The sequence below is a fragment of the Centropristis striata genome, chromosome 9, assembly GCF_030273125.1.
Source record: "Centropristis striata isolate RG_2023a ecotype Rhode Island chromosome 9, C.striata_1.0, whole genome shotgun sequence".
In the NCBI taxonomy this organism is placed as follows: domain Eukaryota; kingdom Metazoa; phylum Chordata; class Actinopteri; order Perciformes; family Serranidae; genus Centropristis; species Centropristis striata.
Window position 1 is genome coordinate 22,046,277 of NC_081525.1, and position 12,009 is coordinate 22,058,285.

Here is a 12,009-nt window from a genome sequence, read left to right on the forward strand (position 1 = left end):
TACTTAGCCCCAAAAAGCCAACCCCTCTCCACTTCCCCAATTCCATCAGCATTGTATCATGTCCTGGTTTCTCCAGCTGAGACTTTGAGACTCCCTGCTCCCTTATTTTTCACTATGGCAACATGCTACCCCAACGGAAATGAGGGTGTTCTGCACAGCATCACACACACCAACTTAACCTCAACAGCGACAGTGGCCAAAAAGAGGATCAAACACGGCTTACTGTCGAACGCTGACCTCATGAGATGTGAGATGACAGAAGACGAGAAAACAGGAGATCAGCTTGTGGCTTTTCTCACCTGTTTGTCATGACACTTCTCGCACAACTGCATATCATGAAAAAGCATACAGCAGTTTTGCTCCCACTCAGAAGTGCACAGTGTGGTCAAACTGTGTATATCTCAGTAGGGTGAGTATGGTCACCAAAGACCACACTAACCCAGTATCATTACTCTGTCAGACCCAGACGGGCTGAATGACAAATGAGGTAATTTTAGTCTGAGTGCGTGTGTGTGTGTGTTTTCAGTGATAAGAGCTTGGTGCCACACTGTTTTGCTATAATGTTAGCCATAGAAACATCCTGATAATTGCAAATGCCATGGCACGGGAAGCTGGGCAGGAAGTGATAAAGAGCAATCAGACACTGTGGCAGCTGCACATCCAGTGAGGATAAAGTGCTGTTGAGGGTCCTGCAGACCCAAAACATGCAGCACGCAGCGAGTCAGTGTCCTGGGTTCAACTACATTCAGCCAGTAAGGGCTGACTCTTTGATGTCTCACTGACCTCAGGCATCCCTTTTAATTTTTACTATTATTTGGGTCAGGTTGTTAAAATGTTATTATAATTATTGTTTCAACAAAAATGTATTCCCATTAATTGACATTCTTTTCAACGTCTAAGTATGGGACATCCCCCCAAAGCATTAGCAGTGAGGTGACCGCAAGCTTCTCTCACTGTTAGCTTGTTAGGTGTAGCTAGACCAGGGGTTGGCAACCTTTACTAACAAAAGAGCCATTGTTGGCCAAAAGAAGAGACAAAATGTTGTAATGGAGCCACAAACCTTATTATGAGCCCTACTATGAAGATAAACCAGCCTAACTCTACATCAGCCAACTAATATTACTAATAGGTCATAATGAGCATGTATTAATTTGATTTTGTCAGAATGCAACAAGGATCCAAGTGCAAATGAGAGGCTGGACACCGAAGAAATATCTCAGGAGATTTGGAATCAAAAGCTGGCTTTGCTAGAGAAACTCAAAACTAGACTTGAAGTTGGCAAAATGTAGATGTTAAGACACCGGGCTGTAGACTTTCGTGAGTTATGGTGCATATTTTTGTTGACTCAAATGGAAAAAAGAAAAAAAAAGTTACATATTTTTTTTTTTACAATTGAAGAATACAAACTGCTTTGTGCCTACAACAATGATAATTGAAAATGTAGATAAACAAACATTTCATTTTGTATAATTTTTTTGGGACATCCTCAGGGAGCCACTGCAAACCGCCTGAAGAGCCGCATGTGGCTCCAGAGCCACAGGTTGCCTACCCCTGAGCTAGACCAACACATGCAAAGCCACATTATTCTATTTTTTTGGGACATACATCATATGGTTAAATCTACCTATAGATAGTAATCTCTGACAAACTAGCACCCAGAGCTGTCTGTATCCAGGACAATTAAGTTAGCCGTGTTACGTGGGTAAAGATAGCTTAGCCTCTGGAGTGAGAAGAGGTGTTTCAGTGACATTTAACACTTGCATTTACATTTGGATGGGATTTTTGTTGAGAATTAAGAAGGAAAAAAATACCCATATACGTGTGGACTAGGACTAAGTCTAAGTTTTTAATCTGTTTTAATGCTTGTGCAAATTGTTGCAAATGTTGAAACAGGCCTATCTTTTATTTTTAGTCAGCTTGGAATGCAGTGTATCCTTAAGTCAAACTCTTAACATATGTTACTTTACCTGAACTTTATAAGGTCAAAAAATGGTGGAGCCTTTAAATTCTAAATTCTCACAGGTAATGGTCCGTGCCAATGATAAATGGTTAATGGTAGACAGACATCGCTTCTTAATTGTCTCTCGTGTTACAGCACAAAAAAAAGGTAAATTACATTAATCTCATATTATGGGCTCAGCTGGATAGCCGTTTCTTAAAATACAGGCGAAATGTGTTGGCAGAAGTGCCTGAGGTTGAAAGTGAATTCTTACGTAAATAGGTTCATGCGTTTTATAATTCAGCAGGCTGCGGGGAGATCATGTTGGCGAGGAACGGTTTATAATTCTCAATTATCGTTCTTACAGTCATTTATTCTGCAGCCCCTCTTTCACACATGTCCACCCTGCTTTATTGCATAACTAATTGCTTGGCACGCTGCCTCGTCCTGGAAACCAGCGTGGAGCCAAACCATAGCGTCATCATTCCCTAACTGTCTGTACTGTCCCTCTCTGTTTAAGCATGACCCCAGCTGCGTTCTAACCATCTCTGTGCAACTCATCACTTGTGTGTACGCTCGGACATGTAAGAATTTTACTGTTGCAAGAGCCGTGTTAAATCATGCTTCTTTTTTTAATACACAAGTGGGGTCATATTGTTTCAGCTGAACCTGCATCGACCTGCAAAAGTTTTGCAACAAAGAAGGAAGGGGTGGACCAAAAGGGAGAGGATGTATTCCAAGTTTCACCATTCAAACAAGGAGCCTGCACCCCAGGGGGAACTAACATCTGGACAGGAACCCCAGAGACCAGCTCCGAAACTGAACCCCCACGAGTGAAAAGAGCCAAAAGAGAAGCAAGAGAGGAAGAGATAGAGGAGGGAGAGCTAATAGACAGTAGTGATGAAGAAAAAGAGGAGGAGAAAGGAAATACTGAAGACAATACCCCATGTGTTAAGAGCTGTGATGGTGCCAAAAGCCCCGCTAATGAAATGGAGGTGATTAAAGACAAACCAGCAGTCCACAGTGTGGACGTTAATGTTAATGATGGCGTTAATGAAAAAGACAGTGACAGCAGCAGGGATCAGTGTATAAATAAGGACATCTCTGCTGCTCCTAATGATGACATGACAATTGAGCTGTCAGAGAAGAGTGCTGAGGTCAGCATGACTAAGGAGGATGCTGTGGAAGAGTCGCAGCCTGTTCATACCCATCACTGTCACGATGAAAATGAGTCAGCGAAGGCTGCTGACAGCTGTGGACTGGAATGATAATACCCAGATGTTCTGGGTGAAATGAGTGATGAGGCAGACATATTTGACAGGAAGTCATCAATCCTTGTGTCAGTATGAACTGTACCAGTGTTCTCATTATTATAATTTTATTTTAAACAAGAAAAATTGGTTAATATCATTGTATAAGCATGGAATCAATTCAGTGTTAATGTTTATAATTTAGGTTTAGCTATGCTTTATTAAATAAAGACGTTTTTTTTTTAATCTTTTGTCTTCTGCTGCTTATCTGTGTTAGATAATGACACTAATATCTGACCACAATCAGCAAAAATATAGTTTATTAGGTAATACCTTCTGTATTTATCTGTGTTGGGCGTCTGCGTATTGCTGAATACATGCCTTACTAAAATGAAGCAAGATAATCTAATTACTTTGGTTAACTTTTAGAAACTTTATCAGACTCCAGCTGTTCATATTGATCATGTGATACGATTGAAAACTCCAGAACACCTAATCAGTTTGTGAGGTCAATAGTGTGGACTATAAAACTCAATTTTAAGCCAACATGGATGACAATTCCTCAAAGTGGTCAGAAAGGAGTTCCAGAGACGTTTATGAGCAACGGGAGTTTGTTTTTGAAACTTTTGAGGACTGCAAACATGGTAATCCAAGGTAATCCATGGTAATCTTTATTTTCGCCTCGCAACCCGGGGAAGCAACAGGAGTCAGGCCGCTTCAGCTGCCTTCGTCGATAAACTTCTTATATCCGGTCAGTTTATAATGTTAAAGTTACATGGATATCTGTGTATAATCAATGATGTCGCTGCAGTATTTATGCCTTTAGATGTGTGCATTGTGTGTGACTGTGCACCTGTCTGTTCGCCGGTCTCTCTGCGGACAGGTTGGGCTGCAGCCTCCGTTGTGATATGATCAGCACTGACTAGTTTGATAGTTTGATGTGAATTTCGTTTCAAGTGAGTAACGTTAATACTGAACTCCATTGAAAAAACCTTCTAATTAACGTAACGATGATTGTGACGGATCACCTGGTAACTGGTCATTTAAGTTACATTGTTACTGAAATGAGTCCACATTTATCTACAAAATATGTGCCGAATTACATTGAAGTGGCTAAATGAATGAATACATACCCCCGGATCCCCCTAGAGGTTCGGAGGCTCTCTTTTTTCACCATACCTATGTTTGCATCCCTGACATTTACATGCTCAAGAAGGCAAACTCCATCTGCTGGCCTGGTGACGATTATGTGATATAATTAAAAGCTCATGTACTGCTCCTAATTGTCAGTATTAAGTTTGTTTGTGAACAAAAAGCCTTTAATGTTTGATTAAATGTCTGGTGAGAATCTTTTTTTCTCTCTTCCGTGTTAAGTGACTTTTAGTGTCTTGAAAAATGCTCTATAAATAAAATTAGTTATTATTTAGGTCAGCGGTTAGAGAGTTACAAGTGTTTGTGTTTAACACACATCATGAGGTTATGTGTCACTCTGTTGACTATTTGTTTTAATTGAAAACTTAGGGAAACCCACCCCACGCTGTGCCTCCATCACCTTTGAAGTCCAGCTAATTTCTTCTTTCCGTCAAGCTTCAGTTAGACCATTAGTCTCATTTTTCCATCAGCTTGTAAAAGTTAATGTTGACATGCTCGTTTTCCCGACACCTCTGGGGTGTGTCTCTGTGTGAGTGTTGTTACGCATGTGGTGCCTCGACGTACCGTATTCTTACCTAATGTTAGTTTATTACGACAACAGAGTGCCAGTAATAACTGACAGTACGGCTCATTGGTGGGGCCTGTGTTTATAGATGTGTTTTTATAACCTCTGCTAACCTCTTTTGGATGTTAACCCCTATGGACGGCCGCTCTTTGATGTCTGGCCTGTGATGACGCATTTTCCACCCTTTTGCAGTCACATGCAATGATCTCACATCTGACTGCGCATCCCTCTGTGAGGAAAGACGAAAAGTCCCCCAACTCATTTACTTTCTGTCCCTTTCAGTGCCATTTTACTGTCCATGTTCAGGTTTTGCCATACATTTTGGGCCATTAGCTCAAATAATTTTGGAAATTTGGTCAGTAAACATAATCGACCCAAAGCATTATATTATTTTGTAAAAGTGTATTTTCACTTCGATATTGACCATGATTTCATGTGTAAAAGCAACGAAAGGGTGAAACATCAAGGGGGGTTGAATACTTTTAATAGGCATTGTAATGAAATAGCTTCACATTTTGGGACATATGCTTATTTACATTTGTGCCTGATTAGATGAGAAACAATTCTCATATTTGTCTACATTTAAGGCATCATTCCACTGCTTGATAGCTATCCCAGCATTAAGATTGGAAACAGGGAAACAGCTTGCTTGACATGAAGAGCAAGTAAATATGTGAATTTGCCAAAATGTCAATCCGTACCTTTAAAGAAACAACAGGGATGCTGCATCCCAGCCAGGCTACAAATGAGCTCTGTTAGGCCTTCTGATGCCACCCACAGTAGTAAGCGTTAAAGTGATATTTACTATTGATTTAGAATCTGTTGATCATATAGAATTGAAAGCACACAGTACTGTGATATGCGATACCTTCTGACTGTTATACTGTTTGAACTGTGTAGAAACTAATGTCACATATCACCAAGTGGATAAAAGGACAAAGTGGTAAACTCTGATTCCTTCACATCTGTTCCTTTATTCGCCGTGGCTTTGCCTGTCTTGAATTACCACCCATTTTATTTTAGCAGTTCTCTTAATTTTCTATCTCAATAAAGTTACTCAATGCGACCACACAAAAGCTCTGCGTTGGTTTCTGTTTGCTGTTAAAAGTAAATTTAAGCTTTTTTTAGTCTGCGGAGAGCACTGGCTTTGAAAATAATTCCTCCAATTTAGGTAAATTGCCCTTTGAAATTTCTGTAGTTGGATTGCACTTAATTAGTCTTGATTTGGTGGGCAGGGCTCAATTGTGCTGCGTGCAGAGCTGGGTTTTATGAGACCAGCTTTGGGACAGGGCTCTGCTGTGGTGGCCTTATGCAGAAACAGGAAAAGATGGCAGAACTGTGCATCAGGAAAGGCAGGTACTGAAGCACAAAATCATGTTTCCACAGCCTGATGTCACCCATTTTCACACGGCACACAGAGTGGTTGTCATTAGGCACACTGAGATTCATTTATCAAGCAGAACCACCAAAATTCATGGAAAACATTTTCAGCGCTCAAAATCAAACACTTTTCATCTGTAACCAAGTCTACAATTTTGCATGCGTATTTCACATTTTCAATTGACATTCAACCGATGTTTTGCTTATCTCACTCTTCCAAGCACAGAGAAGTACCACTAAGTGAGGCCATCTGTTTTTGCTGAGAAGAAATGCTGTACCACTGTGGTTTTCTGTGGCCTGTTTATTGTCAAGCTTATAGGGCTGATATAAAATCTGAAACCTGTTTTGTGATGCAACAAGTTTTCTTTGGTCAACAAAAACATTACCTTTCCAGGATGCGCAGGCTCAGTATTTATGAGGTAAGCGTTTGGGGAAAATCATACTCAACAGACTTCTACTCACGTCACATGGAAGAAAAATCCTAAATTTAGCTTGCTAACCTATTAAATGACCCTTCTGGAGATATTGAGGCAGAAAGCTCCGGAGCGTTTGGCTGATTGAGTTCATCCTGCTCTACGGATAAACAAAAGTCACTACTACACTTCAACACAAACAGACCAGCAATGTTGTGACTGTAGTCACCTCGGAGACTGGTCCCCAGTATAATGTTTTCAGGAAGTGATTCATTTGTTCCCTTTTGTCTGTCTTGTGTCAATCTGACAGTCCGAACCAACACAGCCTGCTTGTTGTCTGTTATTCTTTTATTATCAGCCTGGAGTTATCATGGTGAAGTCGTTTTTAAGCACCTGCCATTGAGTCTATCAAAAACTTACTGTTTTCTGCTGCTTTAACTATATACAGACCTCAACAAATATTAGCAATTTGTTGGTTTACAAGGTAAAAAGGGAGAACTAAATTATTCCAATAAGGTGTAACCATCAATTTAACCTCATATAACCTCTTATTTCCCAGCTGCAGACCTTTAAGTGCATCTGGTTGAAATAATAATGCATTTTTGAGATTGCATTGCATTGCATGCACAATGATTTACAGTTCAAGTAAAAAAGAAAATCACAGCTCTCTCATTTTGTGGTGGAGGAGTTCGCATGTCACCATGACTGTGGGAGCTGTGGTGTCAACAGCTCCTGGTAGAGCCTCCCAAAGCAAACTGGTCTCAGGTGAAGGGTCATACATTCAAACACTTGTTTTTGGGAGGGAAGGGCTGTGGCAGATCCAGGACACCAGGTCCAGTTTCTGGTAGCTAGGCTTGTACTTGCAGGGCTCAGTCAGTGAAGGGGTCTAGTGGGTTACCAACTGAGCAGCAGGTGAAGGCAGGGTTCTTGGCTGACTGACCTCTGATTACAAAAAGTGGCTTTTGGGACATGCAATGCTACCTCTCTGGCAGGAAGGTAAAGCAGGACCAACAACGGTGTGGTGATACAGAGAAAATCAAAGATCACAATATTTTTGACCAAATACCTTGATAACGATATTGTGACAATATTGTAGGGTTGACTATTTCACAAAATATTTAGAACATGAGATTTTTTATAAATTACCATGGGTGATATAATGCCCAAGTAAGTACAGGCAAATAACAGACCAGCTAGAGCAGACTGGTGAGTTTTATCACTTTAGTGTAATGCAGCTTTTAAAACCAGGAAAAGACAACACTTACAATATTACAATATCCAAAATCTTAGACAATATCTAGTCTCACCATAATTACCATACAATATTGCTATATTTCATAGCACTGCAATGAAGTTTTCAAAAATTCTGCTTGCCCTAACACAGGTTCAGCTGTTATTTTGTACTATTTGCATGTTTTTTTCTTCCCTTTATTTAAAAAAAAAATGGCCCTTGGAGGGAGACGACTTGAAATGGGATGGGAGAGGGATGAAGAATGACATCCAACAAAGGTTCCTAGCTGGATTCAAACTAGGGATGTGTTTTATGGTTGGTGTCTTTGGCACCAAGGCACCCCAGCATCAGCTCCTTAACCACACTGCCTGAATAAGGTGCTGGATGGTCTCCTTTTCTGTGGACACACATGAGCACTGTTGTCTTAGTATGGTGCTGTCTGGAGGAAGTGTAGGCTAGGGACTCTATAGTACTGCAAGGGGACTTGCTAGAGGTTATTTATGCCAAACACCTGAGGCCAATATTATTGATGGCTGATGCTGATCTGCCGTGTTTTATCCTCTTTTTGTCTCTAGTAGCTGATTAAGTTAAGTTGGTGTGTTTGGTCAAGTCCTGGCTCTGTGGGAAGCCGTTGCAATGAGACATATTATCTCCAGGTGGCCAAGATGCTTCCCCATGTGAAGTAGTAAAAATATTTTAGACTCAATCAGGGTAAGATGGAGTGTGAGATCGACAGGCAGGCTGATGCGGGTATTTTACAATCAATAGTTTTTCAAACCTCATTTATAGTCAGGAATTCAGGGATATGGAGCTCAAACTTTGCTGCTCCTTTGCATAAAAGAAGCCAAAGAGGTTGAGGTGTTTCATGCATCTGAGCTCTGTGTCGGTGTCCTTGATGTGTCCACTTGAGAAGAAACCCTGGAGCAGGCCTAGAATATGCTGGAAGGGATTATACATCCCATCTGGCCTGGGATTTGACATTCAAAAAGCCTGATATGTGCTGAGAACCTCAATGCTTGTTTTAGTTATGCAGTGTGGTGTCTTTAAAACATTTAAAATGCCATGCTATTTTTCATCCAACATCTTGAATGTCATCACATTGTGTGTGGCCATCTATTCTGCCAAGGCTGTCAGTTTTTATCTACAGACTCAAAAATAAATGCACGTGTATGTGCTTCTTTCCTTACATTTATATCTTTGTGTGGTTACTTAATTGCAGTTTGTCACAAGGGGAGGCCAGCTGGCGCTTTTTTAGTGCACGAAACTTCGAGTCATTGTTGCCACTCATTAGCTACATTTCCATGGCACAACCATTGTTAGCTCCAATGATCAAAAGATGCAGAAGAAATCTGAAATTGTGTTACAGGGGAAAGTGGGTGACCATATAATGACTAAGGCCTTAGTGGCCCTTATGCCTTCACAATAGTGGAAAACCAGGCTGCAATTACCCAGCATGGTGGAGACAAAGGAGTAGGAAAAACCATCACTCTTGTCACTTCATGTTCCATAGGAGCATCAGCAAAATCCTCATCCTGAGGCCCACCACTGCTCAAGAGTTCAAACCACATTTTTAAATGTCAAATCATTGTGATGAAGTTTTAAATGGTCTGTGAAAGAAATTAATATAGCCTCTCTGCATTTATGTGACCAGAATTTACTAAAAGCTTCAGCATATCTACATTCAAGATTCAAGATTTCCTTTATTGTCATTATATTAAAAATATACAACAAAAGCATATCTACAGTCATGCAAAAAATTATTAGACTAATGACTATAATAATGATTTTGGTTATTATCAAGAAAACCATGAAACATGGCTAGATATTAACTCTTAAAGTAAACTCTTATGAGCTATTTTTGTTGTTATCATTATATGTGTCCAAACAAATGTACATTTAGTTGTACCAGGCATTAAAACGAACAATAAAGTGAAGAAAACAAGGGTGGTCTAATAATTTTTTCCATGACAGTACATGGAAAAAAAAGGATCTCTCTTATTTTGAAAGTAGTGTTTGCCGATTTTTACCAAAAAAAAAAAAATAAATAATCACAGATGGGTGATCATGGTTGTTGGGGGTACTATCATTTGAATTGATTGCATAATTAGTTCAAATTAGTTAAATAAAATGTATTTTTCTGAGAAAAAAAAGGACACCCTGAGTGTTCAGTTGCATCCCCAAAAATAAATCTGCACACTCTAGATAAATCACAATTATTTTTATCTTTTCATCTTTTAAGCACGTAATGAATGCCATTAATGCCACCTTAAACCTACACCCCGGTGTTAGGGTGGATTGATACAAGTTCTTTTAAATCATGTTGGGGTCAGTTGATGACTGTCACCGGCAATGGACATCCCACTCCTAGTAGTGGCCACAAGCATCAGACTTTTTATTTGATTGTTTTAACATCAACCTGCTGTTAATTATCTTCATAATAAGCTATTATAGCATTTATATATCTACAGGTGATATAATTATATACAAGTCAAGATATTAAAGATGTTTTAATATAAATGAAAAGGTTATACATTAAGGTTGGAGATACTGCAAAACTTGATTGAACATTCACTTTGTGGAACCTTTTTTATTCAGTATCATCATTAGGCTCTCGAGATAAAGTGTTGTGCTTAGATTTATTATACTTAAACCTGGCATTTAATACAACCTTTGCCTTTAGTTCTTGATATTCTGGTTCCACATTTTATGTTCATGATTTCTTCCATTTTAGTCACTTTGGTTTGGTCATCCGAATAGCTATAGCGGTGAAGGAAAGTGATGTGAAAAGTACAGCTTCTGGATATGTGATCTCATTGGTCTGCCCATGTTAAACAATAGCGAGAGCAGTATATGCCAACATTAGCTCAGCTGTTGACGGTATGTGCCCCCTTGGAGATTATTCAGTCCAACATTGTCTCCATTGGGCCGAGACTCAAGACGCCCAAAGACTCAGCGCTGCCTCTCCCATCAATGCGCGGCTTGTTTGAGCAGATAATCACTCCAGTAGCCATTGGCTCTCTGGGGACCGACTGAACAATCCAACAGCCTGGGAGGGAATTGACTCTGATTTTCCCCTAAGCCTGCTCATCAGTTATTCCTGTGTAATTGCAGATGGGGATCTGATGGGTGTGTCAGAAGACTTGCATCACTGTCGCTGTTGCATGTGTGTGTGCTCATGCTGATTGCAGCAAGTGGGTCCCACACCCTGTCAGGTTGGCAGATGGATGGCTTTTACATCACTTTGTTTTAATGAGAAATTGAACATTTATGATGCAAAGATATAGTTATATAATAATGTGCAAAATGAGCAGTCAGCTTCAGCCACACACTTTAAAATCAGTCTTTAAAATATGCCAGTGTAATCAGGTGAGCCAGTCTAAATGTTTCACACACAGACTGATTTTTCCTATTTTGTCCAGCAGATGGTGCTTTTTGAAACAAATGACTGCTTCTGCATTAGTACTTGGTGGCCAGCCTCTAACCCTCCTTGCTTCTTGCCCCTGAGTTCCTTATAACAGTGAATATTAATCTGAGGTTAGAGTCGAGGGGGCTGTTAAATAGCTGACATCAGCGCTCAGCAGCTTCCAGCATGTTGTAATGACCACTCTCCATGCTGTTAGCTTCTGGTTGCACAGCATTACGTAGTGCTTGATGAAGCTTTAATGCTAATGTCTTTGTCATATAAACACATTTTGGGTTCAGGGAATGAGGTAGTTGCTCAGTGATTTAATTGCAGGAGCGCATGTGTAAGAGCCTTGTTTACTTGTGTGTCTAAGAGCGAGTTTTTACAGGTTTGTGCTGTTGGCAGGGACACCACAAATTATTTGTCACAATGATCCTGATCATTGGGTTCTCCGTGAAGGCTAAGGGATTGTAAACCTCGCCACTGTGCTTGCCTGTACATTATGGAGGAATGCTACGGATGACCGAAAGGACTGCTCGCATGGCATACAGACGCCATTACATAACCAAGTTAGCTGCATTGTGTCAACAAGACAAATGAGTCTGATTGCACGGCACTTTCCAAACTGTGAAGGACCAAGATGGAAATTTTCTTCTTTAGAAAGCAACAGAAAGAG

General features: G+C 40.2%; 1 protein-coding gene across 1 annotated transcript in view; it reads left to right on the top strand.

The window, feature by feature from the left end:
* znhit6 (zinc finger HIT-type containing 6) overlaps positions 1-3,435 on the top strand; it is a 35,828-nt gene extending 32,393 nt beyond the window's left edge. The window contains exon 10 of the mRNA XM_059341418.1: positions 2,603-3,435. Within this exon, the coding sequence (XP_059197401.1) occupies positions 2,603-3,207 (605 nt within the window). The 3' untranslated portion in view covers positions 3,208-3,435. The remainder of the gene's footprint in view (positions 1-2,602) is intronic.
* Positions 3,436-12,009: the final 8,574 nt, after the last annotated feature.